General features: G+C 42.5%; 1 protein-coding gene across 1 annotated transcript in view; it reads right to left on the minus strand.

The window, feature by feature from the left end:
* The window catches only part of RCL1 (RNA terminal phosphate cyclase like 1), a 43,613-nt gene that overhangs the window by 12,946 nt on the left and 6,177 nt on the right, over positions 1-24,490 (minus strand). The window contains exons 2-7 of the mRNA XM_032777876.2: positions 23,271-23,342; positions 21,811-21,986; positions 13,867-13,941; positions 12,575-12,699; positions 10,130-10,255; positions 3,717-3,873 (exon numbers count right to left, since the gene is read on the minus strand). Coding sequence (XP_032633767.1) covers positions 3,717-3,873; positions 10,130-10,255; positions 12,575-12,699; positions 13,867-13,941; positions 21,811-21,986; positions 23,271-23,342 — 731 coding nt within the window. The remainder of the gene's footprint in view (positions 1-3,716; positions 3,874-10,129; positions 10,256-12,574; positions 12,700-13,866; positions 13,942-21,810; positions 21,987-23,270; positions 23,343-24,490) is intronic.

Here is a 24,490-nt window from a genome sequence, read left to right on the forward strand (position 1 = left end):
GAGTCTCTGGGAGCAGCTCCAAGGCAGAGGCAGGAGCAGCCCATGGCAGTGGGGGGAAGGACAGCTGACCTGCCCAGCAATTGATACCCTGCTGGGTGGCTGCAGCACAGGGAACTTAGCAGAGCGGGGAGCTGATAGGGGGGCTGCCGGTCCACCCTGGTTACAAGCACCCACCAGCTAGGTCCAACGGGCTGCTCTTCCTGCAAGCAGCAGACAAAGCAGGCGGCTGCCCAGATGTTAGAAGGGAGCATTATACAACTTTAAACGAGCATGTTCCCTAACTGATCAGAAACATAACAATGCAATAACGTTAACCAGGACGACTTTAAGTGAGGAGTTACTGTAACTACTTGTGAGTTCTGAGACCTAATTCAGTGGAGTCGACAGGCAAGCAGACTCAGACACCCCCCAATACAAGTGAAGTCCAATCTTCTGCATTTCTGACATGGGTTTCCAGCCTCTAGCCAACACTGTATTTAATGCTACTGATAACTGCCCATGCTAGGTAAGTGTGAAAAATCAATTATTCCTCCCCTCCCCAGCTATCTGTTAATATTTTGAGCTCTCAAGTATGTGCTAGGTACCTCACGGAAACAGGGACAAGAAATACCATTTTTGATGCATTGGAGGGCGATAAGGTGAAGAACCAGAAGAATGAAGCAGAAGCGTGTGTAGGAGGAAAGACAAGAAATGATAGGGGTGCTGATGAGAGATTTACTGTAGGCATGGACACTAAGGACCAGATTTTTTAAAACACTATGGAAAAGCAGTAATGGGATTAAATTGCAGTCCGGATTTGAAGGGAGGAGTCACGGATGACCTCCTGAATACAAGTCTAGGTGATAGGAGTACCAGTGGTGCTATGAACAGCCTATAATACTGAGCCATTTCCTCATTATGCACTAGCCAGAGGTTAAGTCTGCAAGTTTTACAGTTCAATCATATGAAGAGAACAGTTAAGGTATTATGTTAAAACTGAAAAAGTAAGTTTAGCCTATTTGCCTAAATCATATGAATGAACAGATTTTTCACAAACTTAAACAACCCCTCAAAAAACCCCCAATTTAGCTGAGACCAAGTATGGAAGATTTCAGCCCAAAAGGAGATATTTGAGAAAGTTATAAGCAAGTGAAAAATTGAAATTTATAGCATAAGATGAGTTGCAATATATTCAAGAGACAGTTTACTGTGTTATAATCACAGCAACTATACTTTTATCTAACCTGGCAGCACTCACAGTGACATTAGTTTTAGCTATTTCCAATGAAATTAAATTTTCAGCACTAAATACAACCTGTACATGTGTGCCTCATTAGAGCTGGCTAAATTTTGTCAACACCAGTAGTTTCTTCTCTCATTTCAGAGTGCATTTGAAGTACTTAAAGTGGATAACCACTTTTTGTTAATCAGAAACTATAAATAAGATGGCAACTGCTGAATCATTTGTAAGACTGAAAGCCCACTATCCACATGAGAATTCAGCACAATTGAACAGTAGTCATTTAAAATCAGTTTAACAAAGACAAGTTTTTTCTAGAGTTAATACAAAGAGTATGCTTGTGGTAGATTGCAATACACACAATTTACCTACTCAAATGCTGCCTTGGCTACTTTCTAATACATAATTCCACCCCCTACACGTATCAAATGAGTGAGTCTGTAAACTCATTTCCTCCCCCAAAAACCATATTGACTAAAGCAGATAGAGATAAGATATTATCTTACTTTAGGCAGATATAACAAAGTTCCTCCTTTATCTTGTACAGAGCATGGATGCCAGGCAAAGCACCGTCTTTCCCTCAGCTTTTCAACTCTAACAGAAAAAGAGCACACTAAGAGGGCTATCCTTTCTAAAACAGCCATTTCCTTTCTAGTACCATGCAATCAATCAATCAATAAGAGAGAGACAGCAAGATACAGTATCTGCCCCTTATGATCCAGATACTCAAAATCATTCATACACAAAATGTTCTGGATGACGAAGATGCTGCCGTACAGTGCACAAACCAATTCTGACGACAGGTGTGCAATGCCATTTATTATACTGGTGAAGCAAGCATCACTGATCTAACGACTAGAACCGAGATGTAGAGCAGGGATTCTCAACCTTTTTCTTTCTGAAGCCCCCCTATGCTATAAAAATACCAGGACCCAGCAGAGAGGGGGAGGGCCCTCAGGGTTTCAGCTGGAGGGTGCTCAGGGCTTCAGCTGTGTGGTAGGAGCAGGGGCTTTGGGGCTCTGAGCTTTCTGCCCGAGGCCACAGCCAGTCTAATGCTGGCCCTGCTTTGTGGCCCCCCTGAAACTGGTTTGTGGCCTTCCAGTTGAGAACCCTAGACCCACAGTTGAGAACCACTGATCTAGATATTCCAAATGAGGCCCCCTGAGGCTTTCATGTACTCCCTTCCACGCCTCCCGTTCACTTATTTTGCTCATATTAACCACAAATAAGACTCATTGTTCAGGCAGTTGCTAATGAGACTACTGCATAGAGGCCACTATAAACACGTTATACATATTGTATCTTCTTCCTTTTACCTTGGCCCCAAGAGGCTGAGGGAGCCAGATGCCCAATGCTTCCAGTCCAACTGAAGAGAGGAAGCCCTGACACTAGGCCACCAACCCAGTGGCCCTGAACTCCTCTTTCAGTCTGACATAGCTATATCTCAAAAGGATCCTACTAAGTGCTTTCTAGGCTTTTTTCAAACAGGATCCCTAAGCACAAAGCAGTCCAGGGAGGCTTTCTGCTGTGGCTGATATGACTTCAATTTTGTGCAGTAACGCAGCATCTCAGATGTCATCCTTTGGCCTAATCACTGTGGTTATTTTGGGCAAGTCGACTCAACTGCTAAGCAACCAATTTTTTTTTTAAAAGCAAAATGTAGATGGATTTTCAAATACAGCATGTAGTAGTTCTGCTAGGATGCACATTACAACTCTCCTGTATCTCCGGCAACGTTTCACACTTGAGAGACTTTTTTTGTTTGTTTGTTTCTGGGCATTGACCCTGCAGCAATCTCATTCTCTCATTAAAAAGAATTATTACATTTGCTCAGGTGAAAAAGCTCATGACAACACAACAGAGACAAGCTTTTTACAGCCAGTCCAACAAAAGCAGCTCAGTTGTTTTTGGACAGAGGTGGAGAATACTTGGGGCCCGCAATCAGAAAGTTCTGTCCCCCAAATGACTCACCCTGGTACACATTGTATATGTGGGACATCTCGCTGTATAGTCAATATTGTGACTTTTGCTTTTTACAAGTCATTTACTTTTAATGGTGTCCACCACAGGGTGAGGAGGACAAGATCCACCAACAACGTTCTTCACACGCTGATTAAGATAGCAACAGACACAGGTCACTTCTTTGGCTGGATGCAAAGCAGGCAGTTCTATATCTGATTATCAACTACCTGAATCAGCCGCTGTCCCACATTTATGTACACCAACATATACAAAGATGGCTGCTTCAATAAATCCAGGGGAGAAAATGGCTGTCTGAATGCAATTTAATATACTTCCTATATTAACTACGCTTATTATTCTAGAAAAATAAAACCCTTAATTTGTGTTTTTAGAGCAGTAAACTGCTACTTGATGTTCAACAAAAGGCTAGATGTGACAGAAACATGCTTCAAATGAAAGCAATTCCCCTTGCACACTACCTTTCCTCCAGCTACATCCACAGGACAGTGAAAGAGAGAATACTTTGGCTACTTACTCTGTAAATCTCCTCAAGCAGCAGCTTTGCACAGTTCAGGCCGAGCTCTTCCGGGAGTACAGCAGTTCCCTGGCCCTGGGGATTAGATGCCAGTTCAGCACCCAGAAAAGTGCCATTGGTGGTTTCTGCGACAAGGGACAGGCCAAAACCTGGAGACCTGAAAGACAATGACAGAACTGAAGGATGTATCTGATTACAGTATGTGAAGAGCTAAAAGGAAGAAACGAGTTTATTTTAACTCTCTCATACAGATCTCTCTGCTAGGAGGCTACTTGACTTGCACTGAATAATTGGTTACTCTAACAGCATTTCAGGATTAAACCAAGCCAAAAGCTGCCTGTTATTATGCTGGGTATATCGCTGCCATTCCCAAGCCTAACATGAATAGTCTTTATATGTTCATTTCATCTCTCTGATTACTGTTTCCACCTCATTTGCAATCAAAAACAAAACAAACATTCCCTACGATGCCAAACTCTATTTGGAAGGATGCTTCCAAATTTGGCAAGATCAGAATACAAATGTGGCACCAGAGGCAAGTAATTAATACTTTAATCCTGTATTATTCACCAGTTCTCCTTGATTGTTTCCACTTTAAGCCAACAGGTCAAAGCATCACTTATATAGAAGAATTCCATAACTTCTATTTGTGGCAGAATCCTCTTACCACGAAGCCCAGAATAATGCCAATACACAAAGCTACTTTATTTTACTGCAGGTGTGAAGGTGGGGTTTGTCTTACCAGAAAGCCTAAAGAAGAGCTCTGTGTGGCTCAAAGCCTGTTCCCCTTTCACCAGCGAAGTTGGTCCAATAAAATGTATTGCCCCACCCACCTTATTTCAGAAATCCAGAGATAGCTGAGCACAGTTTACTGAGAAGTCCAAACAATATCCTTTGTCTTTTATTCATACAGTTGTCTCATTTTAAACTTTAGAAGAAAACTGGCAAATGGCTGTTAATAAAGTTAGCTTAACTCTCCTCAATGTGTAAGTTTTCCTACAACACATGAACTAGGGAAAGTGCCACTGGAATTCCCTCTCCACTACTCAGGCCGTTTCATCAGAATGGTGTAAATCTAAATTCATTATTACTGACCTAACAGCAAGGAACGCCTCCATACCAAACACAGAGCACGAGAGCTATGCAGCCAAACTACACAGTGTGCACCTCCTCAATACTTCTAATGCCCCTTGGGTTTATTATAGCTCCTGAATGCCTGACAAGATGTAGTTCTGCTAGGAAAAGAAAGCACCATTGACTGCTGTAGGACAGTCAAAATATGTAGTTTGTTCACAAAAATGGCACTAAGGATGATTTTGCACCTGAAACTCCCAGGGCTCAGAATGATGGCAAGAAGTTATTGTTTCAGAAGAATATGCATGATCTACAACAAACACTCCATACATGATCACGATGGAGAATTCTAGCAGCAAACTCACAAAAAAAGTGCATTGTCTAGACCAGTGTTTTTCAACTAGTGGGTTGCAACTTCAGGGGTGGAGAGATGTCATGAAGGGCAATCTGGGGGGACAGGGGGCATTGAAATTTTATATTGCAACCTCAAGCAAAGCCAATCTCTATCCCTCACTCCTTGCACATCCTTTCCCTTGAAGATCAAGTATTCTCTGTCAATGACTTGAAACACAAAGGCAAATAAATTATATACGCTTGCTGTCACTGATAAATTTATTATAAAAGTAAGAGGATCGTGAAAATTTTTGCCTTTGAATAAGGGATCACCAATCTGAAAGGGCTGAGAAATGCCGATGTAGATGAATGCACAAGCCACCTGACATCACTAATAGCAACTTCCTAAGAATCTCAAAGTATGTGTGTTCACACGGGTGACAAATAAAGCAGCATTCTCTGCCACCGACCAGCATATTCATAGCCTTTACTCTGCTCAGAGTTTGGAGGGAGTTTTCTGTATCACTTTAAGGGTCTGAAAAGGAGAACTTTTGCCTTGTTCTCATTTCTAATGGCTCACATATGACAAGCAAAATGAACTCACAAGCTATAAGTCTCCAGTTGCTAATTCACGAATCACAAGGCTGAGAAAAAGCTCATGAACACAGACACAAAAAAGAACTTGTGGTACCGCATCTCACACCTGACAGACAAAAATCAAAGCCTGTTTCCTTAGCCATGAATGCAATTTGCTTTAAACTGTTCTCTCAAAAGAAGATCTTGAGGGTGGGAGGTATAGAAACAGGTAAATGATTGCTCAAAGGAGGGATACAACAAGACAAATCAAATGACTAACAGTTTAATCTTTTCTGAATTCAGTTTGAGTAAATTACATGCCATTCAATCCTAATTGCTGCAGACAATTATGCCACAGCCTGGCACGATTTCTCAGTGGCAATCTCTGCTCAAGAGAGGCCCCCGTATGGAGATTGGCTGGTAAATAGTCAATGAGGAAAGGTTCTCTGGTATGAATGGGAGTTCAGTTTTAATTGCTTGTCTGGGGTGTGAGGAAAGGAGGAGAGATTCCATTTGAATTTCCTTCAACTACAGGAGTCAATTAGGAAACTCAAATTCCTCCTAGAGTTAAGCAATCCATGTTTCCACTTTTCATTTACTCCTATTTCCAACCCCCACCTCATCCCCACCTCTGAATTTTACACTCCAGGATTTTTAACACACCTCTTTCGCCCCCTATTTCACCTCACTCACCTTCTTAGCTGAACTACTCACTCACTCCCCACTCTGCCCCCACCCCCCCGTGAGGGGATTGTTCTTTGACAGGACCCTTAATTTACTTCTTCCTGTCAGAGACCCTGCATCACCCTACTATTCCCTTCAATTGAGAAGGAGAAGGTGTGGCTCCCTCAAGAACTTGTGGAGGATTCAGGCGGCCATAGCACAAGAGGACAAGTCCCTAATGAGCACAATGAGGTACTGCCAGCCCATGCTGACCTGACGAGCAAAGCAGTAAAGTCAGCCACATTCTACCACGCACTGCTGCTGAACCACTACTCAGCTTCTCCACCCCAGCCCCCCAGGAGAAAGCACCTGTATTGCTTTCTCCCCACCCACAACCTCACAGATCGCACGTCCCAGCAGCAGGCCATGAAGAATTAAACTGATGCATTCTTGGCCAGCTGAATACAGCTCATTACAGCAACAAAGGAAGTGCTACACACTGAAGCTGCACAAATATATTCTCTGGTTGTTGCTAGTTAGGGGGCTTATGCAGGATGCCACTCTGCTCCTAATTCTCTCCACCCAGTCAAATGGAGAAGATCCATTTCTTTTTATGAAAGCTTACTTGCCAGCACTACTGCAGAACAGCATCATCTAGATCCTCCCAAAAGGGAGTTTCAAGAGTGTATGGAATGCACAAGGAATTGCACGACAGTAGTGATCCTACCCATATCTAACTAACTATCTGTGTTTGCAGAGCGACGTGGGAAGTATATTAAGACATGTCCTTTCTTCTTACCCTTCTAGTTGGAACAGAGACAGAAAGAGCATCTGGAAAGTAAGATGGGAACAATGCCAAAGGACATCATTTCTTGGTGGCTAGCAACCATGACAATGCTCTGTTAGTAAACATGCTCTCTAGCTTTCATAAATTAGCAAAACCTGCACAGGGTGATAATGGATTTGGCTCACACAAATGAAGATCTGATTCCTCTTGTAGTTGCAAAGGGCATCTGCTACCATTTGCATTGATGAACTTTCTGGTGCAGGTCCCCAGACACACAAACAGAGGAATACAGCTCAAAGGATTTCTTGCTCCCCTTTTCAGAGGTGCTTTATAGAGGTTGTGAAAGAGGCTAAGATGATGGATTTCCTGAAGATGCTGGCATAGAGGAAGGGATTCCGCAATCCTTTTTACCATGGAAGTCAAAATCCAGGATGGTGCACATGTGCTTGATTAGTCACTGCCAATCCTATTTATCCACAAGACAAGGACAATGCTGGAAATGACAGGGCAGGTTTCCACATGCTACCTTGCTAATTTGTGCCAACCAAGACTGAGGAACCTCATTTGTAAGAATGAGGGGAGTTCAGTATCCAGGCCCATTAAGTCCTTAACCCTTCTCTGCAAAGGCTGTCAACCCAGGTGCCAAATGCCATAGTATTTTACAATGCAGACCTGTCTAAAAGGAGTTTGACTCCGTTCACTTCTTTTTACCACTTTGCTGTCAGGTAAAATCCTGCCCCAAAAGTGAAAGGGTTCACAACTTTGGCTTACTGTTAATACCTTGAGCCACAATACCTAGTCTCCAGCAGCATTAAGTGAAGTATGGTGGAATGACAGAAAAGAACATAGTTTCTAAGGAACTGTCTGAAACAAGCAATCATCTCACATAAAGTAGGTTATAGTCAACAACTATTCTCTGCAGATTTTTAGACTTGCAAACATAACCAGCTATAGGGTAACACTTTCCAAATCACTTAAATTCCATTTTCAGGGGTGACAGCAGCCTAACTCATTAGAAGCACCTTGTTAGATGCTTTTGAATTTTTATCCATAATCTAATGTAAAGAGCTTTGAGCGGTTCTGACTCAAAGGCACTGTAAAATAAAGGACTTCACTTTTCAGCTGCTGAGCCCTTGGCAGTTCCCAGCGGCTATGACTGGAGTTGTGGATATTTAACATTTCTGAAAATCCAACACAAAGTATTTGATTTACATGCAGTTTACATGTACAAAGTGCCAAACGTGGGATAAAATGCACCCACCAAGCTGGGCACTTATATGGTCCACATCACCACAATGTCTAAGAGCTTCAAGACTATTTAAGGATTTTATCCTCAACACCCTTATGAACTAGGGAAATATCATCCTCATTTTACAGGTGGGGAATCGAGGCACAGACTGGATCAAATGACTTGCCCAAGGTCACACAGGCTGTCTTGTGGCTGAGCTGCAAACAAAGCCTACTTCTCTTAAGTCCCAACCCAATGCCCCATCCACTAAGCCACCATTCCTACCCACAACTTGTCAGACTCTGGGCCCCAAAGCACTTGCAACAGAAGACTCAGAGAGAAATCACAGAAGAGAGCAAATTGTGGGCTTATGGAGCTGGACAGAATTTTCTGATGTGGCGGGGGAAGGTACTTGGCAAACATTAAGTGGGAAGCCATTCTAAGAATGCAAGCTCTGGCAAGAAAGTTGGCAAAAGGGAGCCACTAGAAGAAAGACCTGGTCGTTAAGGAAGAGATGCAAGCAGGGCACACTGACTACGGTATTAAGTATATTATTGTGATGATGCTATTTTACCAACTACAAATCTATACTAAAGAACTGTGTGAGGACCACGTTCTGTCCTTAGATGCATGTACAGGGCTCCCTTAGACTTCAGCAGGACTCCTGGGCATGCATACAACAACATGGCACAGTTTTCATGACGTACAATAGGCGTCACCGCTAAAACAAAAGTTCATATGTCCTTTACAGTGTTTACAACACACTGGCCTTTTTAATCTTTTGGAGAAAGAAACAGTTTTGCAGGCGATCATTCATGCCACCACATAACCGTGCACAATACCCTTTCATTCCGTTGTCTTCCAATTACCAGCCTGTTTTCAATTAAAGCACTTCCCCTTCCCTGTGGTCACCAACAACTAAAAAAAGAAGTGCATCGTTTAATCAAGTGAAAGAGAAAATGACTGGAACAGTGTTTGTTCGGGGTGTTGTGCATATTAGAAACAGGAAAGGCTAGAGACAATTATTCAAGGTTTCCTCCACCTTCAACCACAAATGACAAGTTACTGAAAATTGGCAGGTCTTAACAAAACAATTCCTCAGTTTGTCATGCTATGTCAGAACTACAATATCTCCACCTTGCTTCACGTTCACGTTTTGCTAATAAATCAGATCAATAAAACGTATTAGTATAATGACTTTTACATGCCCTCTCATATTCAGTTCCTAGGCATTAGACTTCACAATTGAAGTGTATGGGGAAAAAAGTTACCACGTATAGGTCAGTAATGAGTTTTGCTTTATTTAAATTGTTTGGTCTCACCCTGCAGGTATTACCATTTCCAACAAAAAGGCTATAATCGGATTTGAATCGGAGCCTTCACACCATACCTACTCCATTCACTGAACTTTTGTCATACCTTATATGCAGTGCTAGACTAAAACAACAAATTAAACACCCAAGAATGCACTCAGGGAAATGTTACCTTAATTGGATGTACTGTAATGTTACATTGCATAGTTAAGAAGCACACTACGTAAATCTAGATACTTGATTGTGCAAGTCCTCAAAATATTGTATTTCATTTTTCTTGTAAAGACTCGTTCATTAAACAGCAAAAGAGATGACCAGGTCCTAAAGATTAAATGCACTATCAAACTTGACAGCATACTTTATCAAACTTAAAAATATCAAACTTAAAAAAACATTAGTACGATTTTAAGTTAGATTCCTTGGAATTCTCAATACTTACTTTCCAGAACTGGTCCCCTTCATGTGATCTGTGTAGATATAAATATCTGGTATAAACTTATTCAGGATGCTTCTTGCTGAATCCACGATTCTGTTTGCTATCTGTGGCGACACTCTGACAGAATACCTATGTTATGAAGTCAAGGAATTTATTATAATAGGAAGGTACTTTAAACCAGAAAGATGGCTAGTGCACAAAGAGGTTTCAATACATTCTTCTGGATATTTGGCTTTGCAATCTATGTCCACTCATGGACGCCAGCCCGTCTTTCAACCTGAATTTATACTTTTCTATAGCTGCAAGCATTCTTATTGCTTTTTACACATCTTTTTATAATTCTCTGATTTTGACAGTGACGCCTGTACAGAAGACCTCTCCCCCATTATAACTAAGCAAACTCGTCTTATAAGGTGACCTTCAAAGGATATTTTTTAAAAAGGGCTTCATTACCTTTTGCTTTTTTTAATGTGTGCAGGCCTGAATGGTTGTGGTTTTGTCCTACCCTTTTAAAGGGCTGGTGGGGTGGGTGGGGTTCTGCTTGTTTTTGTGCCTTAGAAACAGCAACAAAGTGAACTCTGGTTTTCCCGGGGTTTGCTGGAGGACCTCCACTAGGGGAGAGGGTTTCAGATCTCTCTCACCGTTACAGAAGTGGGGTACCAAATCTTTAAACAAAGACTTCCTCTCTCCAAAATGATCCCCAGTCATGGAAGTGGTGTTCATCTCCAATGGCCTCCTTCCATGCTTTTTAAAATATTTCAGATTTTGCCATTAAAGCCGTAACAGTGATTGCTCTATCCATAGTTTCAAGGAAGCAATATTGCCCCACTGTATGTTGGGGAGAAACCCATAATCAAAAGCCCAGAATATTCATGTTCTTCCCGACGGATAGAAAGCAAAATGCTGGAGAAACAGCTTCTCACTACACTTGAACAATATTGCTTTTCATCTGGCTTGACAGAGGCAACACCCTGGTACTGAGTCTGATAAGAGTGAGCAAGCTCAAGGAAATAAAAAAGAAAGGCCAGATTTAAAAAGGGGAGGGCCAATTCCGGTGTAGCTGACCTGTGATGGTGCATTGAAATGGGCAAGAAAGGAAAAGGGGATGTTAAGATTATGACCATGTATCTGTGTGTGAAGTGACAAAAAGTATAAAAATAAAGGGTGGAGCTGAGAGAGGCACGGAGAAACTGTTCTCTTCATGCAAGTCACTGTTCTGGAAAGACTGTGACAAAGAGTGGAATGCAATCAAACACCTAGCTGCATCCTTGTTGATCTTACAGTATATGACTAAATCAGACTCTCTTAGTCTGGTGAGAATGTACCAATCCCAACGCTGCAATCTGAGATTCTGGACAAAGTGATCCATTCTCGTGTACATCACAAGGGAGATAACGAGAAAGTGCACAAGTAAAAGGTGAATGCACTGTAAGTTAATGCCTCTGGCAGGAAACCTGTCTCTGTTCCAGCTTTCCCTTCAGGCTAATGGAAAGTGGACTGTTTGGGACCTTTTTTTTTTTTTTAAATTTATAGTTACATATGAGCTACAAGTTACACAATATTCAAGGAGAGCAGGAGCTCATGGGAGTGAACTCCAACACTGTTTCCCCCACAGGGAAGAGAATAACTACACTTCTGATTGAGTGAACTTCTTATTGTCTTAATACGACAGGAACAGAAGGTTTGAGGAAGATACAGTGTGAAAAACAAGAGGAAAGAAAGCCCTAAACATGAGGGTCTGCTCCATATGCTTGCACAGTCTGAGCTTGTATTTTGCCATAGTGTACCATTTCCCTTGCATTACACATCATCCACTTCCATCCCAGACTGTTTTATTCGAGGTCTAAGAGTTAACAGACTATACTAGTAACACAGAAGAGGCATAAATGAATGTGTGTGCTGTGCGGTACAAACTGAGCTTAAATTTAGGCTCTCACCCTACACACATTTAGTATGAATCATTATTAAAAGAAAGGAGCCTAACAGGTCAACTTACAATAAACCAACTAAGGTTTTTTGTTCTTTTTTAAATAAATCTAATAGTGAGGTTCTCTTTTTGGTATTGCTACAAGACACAGAATCATACAGATGTAGAGTTGGAAGGGACCGCAAGAGGTCATCTAGTCCAGTCTTCCATGCTGAAGAAGGAGTAAGTGATGGGAAAGCATTTCTATTTTCCTTGCTACTTAAGCATTTCTGGTAAAAAAAAAAAAAAAAAACAAAAAAAAAAACACCCCACCCTTCTCATCTGTTTTCATTTTTTATTTACTTGTTTCCTGTTGAGTTCTGGATAAGGACTTCATACTGTTATGTTGCAATCCAATAACTTGCATGATAAGCACAACAATACGTATCTATATTACTCTGGGGTAAGCTGAACCACATGATAAATTGCTATCCGCAGAAGGTTAATGAAAAGAAACACAGAGGGGGAAAAAAAAAAGATACGCTGTTCCTCTGATCCGTTTGATTTTGCCAGGGTCTGTGGACTGAATGGGTTGCAAGACTTTCCTAACTGGACAGGCAAATGTCACCTCCCCACCTCCTTTGGGGGGCATTCCTCTTCTAGTTATCTGGCCACCACAGTAAAAAAAAAAAGGAGCAAACAGGTTAGCAAACAAATGAAAGACGACATCTACAAATTCAAACAGATGACTTCTATTCCACTTATACTAGAACATTAACAGTAGAGGCCAGTGTCACATGAATCCAGGAAGGGCAACGCTAACACCTATGGCGATCCTAGAGCTAATTGACACCAAGAGGTAAAGATCATTCTCTGTCTAATTTAAAATAGGATGGACAATGCCTGCCACCGAGAAATCTCCATTGAACATTAAGTGAAAGGGATAATAAAAGCAGCTCTGTGCATTGGTGCTGGAGAAATAACTTGCTTCTGAAGGAATTTAATGAAGATTCTCAGATGCTGAGCATGCAAAGGACTAAATCAAATCCCCAACTCATCCTCATTAACCAAACAGAAAGCAACAAGGATACAGATGTTTCAGTCTGTCAGAAACAGCAAATATTTTAAATAATTAACTCACGTGCACACTAAGTAGATAATAAAAAAAAGTCAGCTAATAGTTAGGAACTCCTGTATGGCAGGAAACAGCGAGGAAGGGTGTTTGTTTTGTTTTCTTTAAATAAGGTTAAGTTTGGAGGGACCACAATTTCTTCTCCTTACCCAATCCCTGACCCAGCACAGACCCACATTTTGGGATCTGCCAAAGGTACAATAATTAGTGGATTGTGACGGAGATGCCTCCCCAAATTGGAGGCAGCCCTGAATTTGCATAAGACTGTGGATTCAGTGGTTGTCTGTCTGCACGAGTGGTAAGGGATGGGGGAAAGAGAGAGACAATCCCACTATCAGTACCTAGGGGTCAGAAGTGTAAGCAAAGGGAGATGGAAACTGAATGGATTGAAGAGGAGGAAATGATGCCGACCTTTTTGGGGGAGGCAGCAGAACATGGAGAGGAAGGAGAATGACTATTATTGCCATCTTCCAACCTCTCGCACTTAATAATCTTGGCTTTTCTCCCCCACTGAACACTCCTGGAGTCTGGATTTGCTAAAGCACTAAAAGGCCAACAAGACAGGCAAAAAAATTCTAGTAACACATTTACTGAAACCTAGTAATGATAGTCCATCTCCTAAAGACAGAACAGGGCAGGAAACACATAGCCCTGTGTGAACCAGGGCAAAATGTCATTTCAGCCAACATTAAAAATTAGTACCTTCAGTTCAAAACCTTCACCATCGATTCCAAATTTTTTCAGCAAGGGCAAAGCTGTTGCCTTAAGTACATCCACCTAGAATAAAGCACAAGCGCCAACCTCTTTACTACCATGAAATGAAACAGGCAATATTTATGTTCAAAGAGAGTTAAAGAATCATGTAAAGGTTTTTAAAGGATAGTCAATTACGAGCAGTCTAACAGGGACAGGCCCTCCAGACTAAGCAATACATACATATTATAGGCACAGCTGATGGTGCTGCCTACTATTAAGGTTGCCTGAAACATCTCATTATAAGACCATGTTTTCAGTTGCTTATAACTCTGCCCAAACTTTAACTGTTTGGACTGAAATTTCCCATGCCAGATGTGTGCACTTTCAACTGTTTGAAAGTTGCAGCAAAAACAATGTAGCTGCTTTTCAGAATGAGGTTAAAGAAAAACATTTTGTCCACGTTAAATTCTTACAACCATTTCTTTAAGAACCCTTAGCACCTCCAGACTTTGGAGCAGGGACCTGAAATCAGGCAGGGGGACGATGGCGGGGAGCTCACCCTGGTGTTGGGATGTTCCTCCTGCTGGTTCTGTGGGAAAACAGCCCCCAATTTTGGCCAAGTTATGAGCCTGGGAATAGTTTCGGTTTGGATATGTTCAGCAGAGACTTAAGAGTTGGCAGTCCTCTGAACAGTCTGTCTGCACTGGGCATGCTCCAAGTCGACGGCTGAGGAGGACCTTCCCTGCAATTGCTGCTCTTGGCAGTTGTGGCACTGGGCATCAGAATTAAGAGCAGGGAGACCATCTGTTCTTTGCTCTCAAAGCTCCTCCTCCTGGCGCTCAGGCAACATTGAGGAAGCTACCTGAATGGAATGCAGAGGACAAGAGCCATACCTTGGAGAGCAGCAGAGAGAATGACCAGAGATAGATGAGGGGAGACTGGAATTCAGACACGAAGCCCCCAGAGGAAAACTGGGACTGTCCGGGTAAGGAGAGTGACAATGGGATTGGAAGAGACACGACTAGGACAGGCCAGGTGGTCTGTGACCACTATAACCCACTCCCCTCTAGAATCTGTAATGGAACCCAGATTCCAGAGTCTCCCCAGTCCTCGGCTGGCAGCAAATATCTGTGAAATCCTCTAGCAAAAAAGCACCCCATCTCCAGCTAGTAGCTGGCCCACATAGATGATTGCAACCTACTTCTGCTATCAGTTATTCTGCTAGCTCAACTGGCAGACATTTTCTATGTGGATCTAAAGGTTCAAACCCTATTTCTGAGCAATGTGGGTGTTGATATGATGCCACATGATAGAATTTGTTTTTGAGTTTTGTTTTTTAAAAACCTAGGATGATACATGCAAAAAACTATAATAAAAGAATGTTAGACTTGCAAAGTCGAGGACTAAAGTTAGGAAATGACATAATTAAGGTTGCCTGTGACCTTTAATTCAGCCCCCTTGTGCATGAACATCATGATCCAGATAATCAAATATGATTTTTTTAGCATGGTTTTGTTTATGTATACACACACAGATGCCTAAAGTTCTGAAAGTCCTCTTGAAATCCTGACAAGTTATCTGGGTTACATGAGAGTTACACAATGCTTCACTTTTAAGAAAGTGTTCTAGTTCTGGTAAAAAGCACAGTTCCACTGTGCAAGCTAGGAAACCCCCTTTTGCAATCCACTGGGTACAAAATATTTCCTGGGGGAGGTAACTATGGGCAAGGCATGTTATGACCGCACCATGGGACCAAATCAGCTTAAAGTCCAAGTTCGTCTTCAACAACTGCAAGAATTATTGTAATACTGTAGTCCCCAAACAAGATCAGAATTGTACTGGGCACTGCACAGACACATAAAAAAGACTGTCCTTCTCCCGAAGAATTTACAATCTAAATAGAAAAGACAAGTGATGGGGCCAAAGAAGGGCTATTATTCCCATGACACAGACAGATTAAGGGTTTTGCCCAAGGTCACACAAGTCTGAGCAAAGCTGAGGATTGAACCTAGATCTTCTATATCCCTGTCTAGTGCCTTAAATCACACAACCATCCCTCCTCCAGAGCACCCTTGGATGGGAGATGTTCCATCACCAGAGCCTTAGTTGTAAACCGCAATACACTGTCATGGTCTACCAAGGTTTGGCAGCCATAACAAAACTCAGGACTGCATTACAAAAATGCTGCCAGAATTAAAACCTCTCTCCAGTGGTTACACTTACAGGTTAGCACTTGTGACCAAATGTTTCGTCATTTTTCCTTTGATTGTATTCAGAAAGCAAAATCATTTTAAAAGGCTATTCATTTGCCAGTAATGTACATCATTTTAATGAGACGACAACCAAAGTAACCCCCCACGATAGGCAATCCTCCTTCTCCTAGACAGCCATTAGTTAAAACCCTCCTCAACACAGTGCCTATCTCTGCTAACACAGATAATGCTGGCATGTTGGCAGAGAGTCAGACTGGTTCCTGCAGCAATAGAAACACAGGAAAATAGGATTTAGAAAACAGAAAAGGACAAAAAGTCAGCAGGAAAAATTTTGTTTTTATGTTTTTAAGAGGGGATTACCACCAGATGTTGAATTTAAACAGATTATTGGAGGGTTTGCTTTTTAATTGCTCCCCAGCTAGAACCCTGTATAATCTACTTCATGCCAGTGTGAACAACATTTCAATTATGAAGTCCTGGAACCCAAATCTTATGTTAGCACTTAAGAACCCAGATGAGGTTAAGGAATTGTTATGGGTATACATTTTAAAATCAGATTACTGCAGCCACGATACATTTGCAGTACGTCAGGATAATCCCAATCTGTTTTCCCCTTGTTTGAATGTTGTATTGGTGAGATGCCATCTCCTCCACTTCATAAAGAGGCATGTTGCCCATCTGAGTTATGCACGGGTATTTTGAGTGGTCTGTAGCTACACCAACTCTAGATGTGAGTTTGGCAAATCTCACAAGATAAGAAGTGGCAGGCCTGGTCAGACCACCATGCAAAATCCAGACTATTGTAGAGCATAGCCTTGGTGACCCAGGAGAGAGAGTGGGAAGGGAAATTCTGCCATTTCTCTTAATACACCAACACGGTGTTAGGAGCACTCTGCAGCTAGGGATGCTGCCTTTCTGGTAACATGTAAAACTTAAATAAAACTCTCAGTCATGTCACTTGCAACAGTGGGGGTTGTCAATATCTGGGTTCAGCATCCATCCAGCCTGGAACATTTTCCCTGCAGTTCAATTGGCTTCAGTATCCTCCATTTCCTGCCAACGGTTAGACAGTGTTGCTGCCTGCTGCTAAACAGCTGTTTGTTTCACCCCAGTGATGGATGATCGGTATGTGTGTGCGCACAGTCAGAAAGATGCTTTTGCATCTAAGGCACTATGGGCCAGATCCATAGCCCAGAGGAGTCTTTCCACAAGTCCTCCACTTATGGAAGGTATAACCTCTCCTCCCATCTGCTCCACTAGTAGCATCTTCCCTGGTAGGAGGAGGAATTTCTGCTGTAGCCCTTCTCCCCTTGCTTAGGGAAGACTTATTGGATATGGTGAAGTCTTTGGCCCTCCGTTGGAGAGAGATAAGAAGCCAGGCATCTGATGCTCCCATTCCTAGGCCAAGGGAGAAAACAGCTAGAGCTCAGCCAGAGGCTGCAGCTCAGGTCAGCCATGGAAGGCAACTGAAAGGTATCAGGAGCAGGAATGCTCCAGGCCTGGCCTGGGCGAAACACTGTGAGGATAGCAAGGGACAGGGAGGGAATAAGCCTGGCCCAGGGGAGGTGAACCAGATGAGCAAATGATCTTCATTCTTCTTGTTCACCTGCCCAGTATAGAGAGCTGGAGGAATCAGCAGGGACTGTTGCAGCTGCTCCTCCGACTCACTTGCTCTGCAGCTGAACTGAGACAGAATGAGTGGGGTTTCCCCTACAGGCCTGACAGTGTAACAGCAGCAACTGCCCTAGCCACAACAGTGACCTTGGTTAATGCTTTAAGATTTACTTCATAGCTGTAAAGGCTGGGATCAAGGCGTTTGGGGGTGGTTGATTTTTACAATGAAAGCTGATTCTGCAGGTGACGATGAGATTGGTTTTACTCACTTGGGGAAGCTTCCCACTCAGCTCAGGCCAGCCAACTCCAGCGTAAAGATGTTAGCTCACAAAAAACGATAACATCCCATTGACAACTACAATGGAAAAAGCTTCCTCAATACACAGAGGCTGCTCTCTTTCTTGTCCACATATTAAACTGTGATGGAGAGATTCTCTTCTCATGCTAATTACAGTGGGGGAAAGCATTTTTTAAAAGCAAATTTTAAACTATCTATAATATGTTAAAGTTAATTTGCTCTTTTTAATAAACAGACTGAGTCTTGGAGCCAGACATGCAGATGGATAAACTAGAACACCATTTTTTGGACAAATGTCCACTATAGCTTTTCCACGCACAGCTCCAGGAACCATCTGCTTATAAAATAATCAAAAACCAAGTCCATTTAAGACTAAAACTATATTTACCCCCAAAGAAGTCTATTCAGAACAGCATTGAAGCACTTGTTTAAGACCTAGTTGACACACACACAATTGCACTGGTGTGACAAGAGGGGTATTTTTAAATAATTTTAGTTAAAACAAGTGAAAAACCTTGCAGAGACACTCTTAAACCTGGCTTATGCCAGTAAGTTGACCAATGCAAGGGTGTCCATGCAAGGGGTTTGCATGAGTTTAACTAGCACTTGGATTTTTAGATCAACTTTAGTTGAACTGGTGCAATGTCTGTGTACACACAAGGCCTAAGCCTCATCTCAACAAGGATGTGTTTTCCTGAATCAGGCCTAAATGTTTAGACGTGTGTCAAAGCTTACTTGAAAACAGCATTCAAGTTCGCGTGCTCTTGCCCAGTGAATTCTATAGGGAAGATTTTCTCCATCACAGTTAAAGAGGGGCAATTTAAAATAAAATTGCCTTTGATTTTTTTTTTTAAACATTATTGGTTCGATGAATATCTAAAATAGCAGAAAATGAAAGATGAGAAAAAAACATTTCTTATTTCAATTTCATTCTGTGCCATTTGACAGCCTGTTGTGTATAACTAGTAACGCTCTTTGGAAATTCTCTGATAGAACGTTCTTCCATCAGAGAATGCCAAATTGTCTAAATTAAAACGTTTTGCGGAGATTGTGCGATTCTGCTAGAGTCACACTGTTCCAGGTTTCCTGGCAGCTCACCCGCCTGGCAGCCTGCTGAGAAGCTTGGCCTTTCAGGTTCTTGGCTCTTCAGCAGCAAATCTGGTGTGCCAACAGGGAGCTGAGAACAACTGACTCCCAAAGACCATTTCTCCTCAGTAGACTGGGTCTCCCAGGGTCTGTGGCAGCCCACCAAATGTACTGTCCCAGACCTGGTACTCCATTCTCCTACACAGAGAAGTTCAATTTTTTTTCTCCATTCCAAATGGGATTTTTTTTAAAAGATTAAAATCCTCCATGAAATGGAATTACCTTTCTCCACAGAGCAGTAATACCCACTTTTCCATTTCCCCTCCCATTTGTATGGATACTTACAAAGGAACAAGGAAAATAAAACATTTTTTTAAAATAACAAGAAAACATAGTTGTAAACCATAAATACTGGCTGGGGACTGAAGGGCCAGTCTAACATCTGCAACTGTACTCAGTGCATTTTTAAACTGGTTAGATTTCCAGCTGAAAGGATCCCTTTAATCTAATCACAGGAAGGATGGCAGTCTCCAACGTACATTTGAAAGAAAACACTAGTTTTCTCACAGCCAATAGTTTTTAAACTGACATTACCTCAGCATTTTTACCCGTATGTTTTCCTCATCCCTCTTCCATAATAAGACTATTTAGATGGAGCACTGAACTGTCACTAATGCAATTCATGGCAACTGTGGCTAATTTCAAAGAGCCATTTGAACTTGTGTTCTTATTAGCTTCTTTCTGAACAATTAGGCTGTTTTCTTTCTGCAAACTGGCTTGTAACTGTAAGGCAGCTAAGTAAATTATGTACAGCACTTTTGCTACTATAATTGAATTACTGTTGCATGACCTTTGTTTCAAATGAACTGTGGGCTTCACTTTAGCATCAGTATAATTCTGCACAATGCAAACAATAAGCATTCCTACTTCACAGAAACAGCCCCTCAAAACTTTAGAGACTATTTCCTCTTTTAAAAGTACTCTGGAGAATCAACCTCTTTCATCCTTAAGATTAGGAAAAGCAAACTTGGTGGGGGGACAAATGGCAGGGCCCAATGTGAAGCCTAGAAGGATTGCCCAGGAAAGAATGAGAAGCAGCAGCAGCAGCACAGAACTGAAGACAGAAACTGGGTTAGAAGCTAGCGATCGGACCAGGATGCAGGGGTAGGGGAAGGTGCAGAGCGGGGCTGGAATGGCAAGTGCCATAACTGCAATAATCTGAAGGGAGTCATATGAGCAGAAACAGAATGAAACCATTCATGGATATTTTGGCATTAGATGTTCTATAAACAGCTGTCCTGTCTACCTTGCTTTGATTCTTCCATCTTTCACTTTTTCCATTTTTTTGCCTTTTGCTGTATTTTGGTCTCACTGTCTTTCAGTGGTCTTTCCCTTCTGTGATGGAGTAGGGGCTGTCGGTGTGGGGGATGGGAGAGCAGGGGATGTCTTTAGGTGAGGGACAGGATCTTTAAGCCTGTAACCTGAGCCAGGCAGGGAGGAGGGGGGTCAGCACCTTTGCCCAAGAAGCTGGTCAAAGGGTTCAGCTGGCGGGAGGAGAGGCAGGTCAGTTTGGGTTTGGGGCTGTGGGGCGGAATTCAGGGTATCCTAGCTAGGATCCAAGCACCCTGAAAGCCCAGAAGGACTCGATGGAGGGGTCCTGACTGTGCCTGCAAGCTCTGCTGTAACCTGCGTTCCTGTTGTCCAATAAACCTTCTGTTTTACTGGCTGGCTAAAAGTCACTGTGGGGTCCAGGAAGAGGGGTGCAGGGCCAGATTTCCCCAGACTCCGTGACACCTTCATTTTATGTTTGTCTGCAGTGTTACCTTGTCACCCACCAACCCTTATTTCTCGGTGTTGTAATCTCCCTTCTTCCTCATCTTCTGTCATGTTCCCCTGCTCGTGTCTGCTCTACTTCCCTTTGTTATATTCTTCTTTCCCTCTTGGTTTTTCCCTGCATTTCTTTCTAAATCAGTAGAAGTTAGCCAACGAGACACTTATGAAATCTCACTTGGTGCCTATCTGCATATTTAAAAACTGGCCCTATGATCTTGTCACAGGGGGCACACACAACCCCATGCTTGGGGAAACCCTAAAACTCTGACTGCCAGAAACCAGGAGGGGAAAACAAGGATGGATCACTCCAACTGCCTTGTTCTGTACACTCCCCCTGAAGTTCTGATTTTGGCCTCTGTGGGACACAGGATACTGGGCTAGATCATGTCTCATCCAGTATGGCAGCACTTATGTTCTTACGGTCTTGGAAAGAGCTGTTGAGCCCAGCAAGGGGATAAAAGAACTGTGGAGTGGGGGAAAGATTTATTTTGATTTATGCTAATAGCTGAACTAAGATATTGCTTAAATAAACCAGACACACACACACACCCCCCCAAAAAGGGGGGATAGTTGACTTGCAACTGGCTGGGTGTAGTTTTTGAGAAGCCCCCAAAAGGGAAAAGTAGGGCAGTGTCAGGGTGTGATGCTGGATCAGTAAAACCCTGGTACAGATCTAAAAAGTCTCTTCCATTTCTAGCTTCTCTGATCCCAATTCTGTCTTGTCTAAATGCTGAAGGAGAATACACTGACTGAAACGTGGTGTTTACTTCCTGATTAATTTGATGGCTCCCGAGACATAACGTAGCATAGTGTGTGGTGAAATCTACTTAAAAATATAGTGGGGGTTTCTGTCGATGGAAAGAAGAAAAGAGTTGTCAGGGCACTTAATGACGTTTTGTTACTTACTGAAGGGTCTACTTGATCGTTTGTTACTCCCCTGAGGACGATTTTTAATGGATGTTTCATGAAAGGCGCCAAGCAGAGCAGACTTTCCAAATAATAGCCAATACTACGATGGGGGCTGCAGTCATGTTCCAACACCCCCCCGTACAGAAGGCCAGGCTGATAATATAGGGTGGTACCTTTAGAGAGAAAAAAACAACAACAACAACAACAAGTGTCATTACCACACTAGAAACTAAGGAAGGGTAACACACTGATACAAATGATGTCCACAGTGGGTCAATTCCTGGACAGAGCAGAATTTACAACAGGGGCGGGCAGCAATTCCCACGCACTCCTCTCAACCCCACTTACCTCAGCAACTCATTCTGCAGCTCCAGGCACTCCAGGACAGAGGAATAGGAGGGCCAGGTTTTAACACTGTGTATCTGTTTTACCTAAGGGATCTATCAATTACCATCATCAGGACCAATGAACACTACACTAGCAGCTTTCACCTTCCAAGGCAGCTGAGTTATTACTGGCCCCGTAGACATGGCAATCTCAGCATGGAGTTCACGCTGGTAGGTGAGCTGCCTTACTGATTCTGTGCAAGCCTGATTCTGTGCAAGCATAGTTCACACTGTAGTCAATAGGAACTAATATGGCAAGACTGACCCAGAGGAGGTATATTCTAGTAGTTGCCCCTGCAAAAGCAAGAAGAGGGCAAGGACTCCTTTATATGGGACATAAAACAAAAAGAGTGATGCTTGTATCTCCTTTGCATAAGGAGCATAAGGTCAGTACTAACTCAGGGCTTCCCTACATTAGAGATTTCTGTATCTGTGCACATGCATCAATGCAGATGCCCTAGACAGATGTTAGATGGGGCTTACACTGGCACAACTTACCCCTGTTTTTTTATACTAGAGGAGGAAGAGGAAACTGCATTGTAGCCTTTATTTTTATTTAAAGTTAATTTTAGTGATGTTATATTACATCATCAAGGGTTCACCTCGGTTGGCTACAGTCTTGAGTTAAGCAGAGTCATCTCATCTCAACTAAAATCACTAGCAACAGCACCCATGTAGTAGCTATGCTGGAGTAATTACACCAGTGCAGCAATTCCTAATGCAGGCAACCCATCAGAAGGACTACAACCACCTAGTGAATCATTGCCACTAATTCAAGTTGTGACACAAACCAAGAATTCCCCTCCCAGAAAATTCCAAGTTATGACTGATTCATATTTCTCTGAGCCACAGCATTATAGAAGAAAGCAAACTTAATGGAATGTGAATCACTGTTTTAGAACTTCCTGGCTTTGGCTCTTTCTGACTCATCTCAGAGCATTTGTGTATTTAACACTTGGTCCTCTGGAAACAGATCACCATCTAATCTGTCTACCTCCAGCAAGCAGGTCCCGTCTCCCAGCTCCAAGTGACATACCATGGAAGAAAGGAACAGAGAAGAAGAGAGTTTACCTGTTTGGTTTATCTCAATCCTAGAGCCATTGGTCACTTTGTCAATCAGTCGTATAAAACTTGCTTCAAAATCTGTTGGGGTGGAAAAATGATTGATTTTAAATTCTTGTCTTTAGGAAGTTATTCCTGGAAAAGTATTTAGCCTTCACGAGACACAGGTGGATAAAGCTTTCTCTCCTCTCAGTACCCCTGGGAGGAAGAAGGTAGATGGCTGACTACTATTACTCCCAATTTTAGATACAGGGAAACAGAGGCACAGAAAAATTGAGTGACTTGTTCAAGGACATAGAGGAAGTCAGCATCAGGGTTGGGACTAGAACTCAAGAGTTCACTGCTATTTGGAGGTAAGGACCTCCTCTCTCTTTCTGCATATGGACACTGGTAAGAGAAATATTCCTAATATGCTTATCAAATCTAATAGCTGGGAAGTTATCCCAGTAATGGCATAACTCTGAATTTAAACAAAATTGCCAGTGAACTCTCTTTCATTAAGACTCCATGGAAAAGCCATTACTGAAGACACTGGAAAATGCTAAGAGCAAAACAAAAGTACACGTGTCCATGTGAGTGAGTGGGAAAGGGGAGTCTAGGGGTACGTCTTCACTACTGGCTGTATCAGCGGGTAGCAACTGATTTCTCGGGGATCAATACTGCATCTAGATGAGACGCGATATATCGATCCTCAAACGCGCTCCTGTTGACTCCGGAACTCCACCAACGCGAATGGCGGTAGTGGAGTTGAAAGGGGGAGCCGCGGACGTCGATCCCGCACCGTGAGGACTGTAGGTAACTCGATCTAAGATACTTCAACTTCACGTAGCTTAAGTTGCTTATCTTAGATCGACCTTCCCCCCCCCAAGTGTAGACCAGCCCTAGGCAGCTGAGCTGCTTTTTTACACTAATCATTTTACTGTTACCTGGGCCTCCTCACTCTTCACTAGTTTGCTGTCTCCCAATTTATACTTCGACTGCAAGCTATTTGGGGCAATGGCCATCTCTGCATTACATGTACAGGTACAACGTGTAACAAAATGGGGCCCTGACCAGGACACATATAACAACCACGAGTTTTTTCCTGTAATTATAAGTTCTCTTTTTAAAGGATTTTTAAGCTTTTTGTTACAGAAGACGACTTCAAAATGCAAAGTGCTGCTGCTAAAGAGCTATTAAATAGACACCATCAACATTCAGGTCTGAAAAGTTTTTTATCTGCTGTTTCT

The sequence above is a fragment of the Chelonoidis abingdonii genome, chromosome 6 (genome assembly GCF_003597395.2).
Source record: "Chelonoidis abingdonii isolate Lonesome George chromosome 6, CheloAbing_2.0, whole genome shotgun sequence".
In the NCBI taxonomy this organism is placed as follows: domain Eukaryota; kingdom Metazoa; phylum Chordata; order Testudines; family Testudinidae; genus Chelonoidis; species Chelonoidis abingdonii.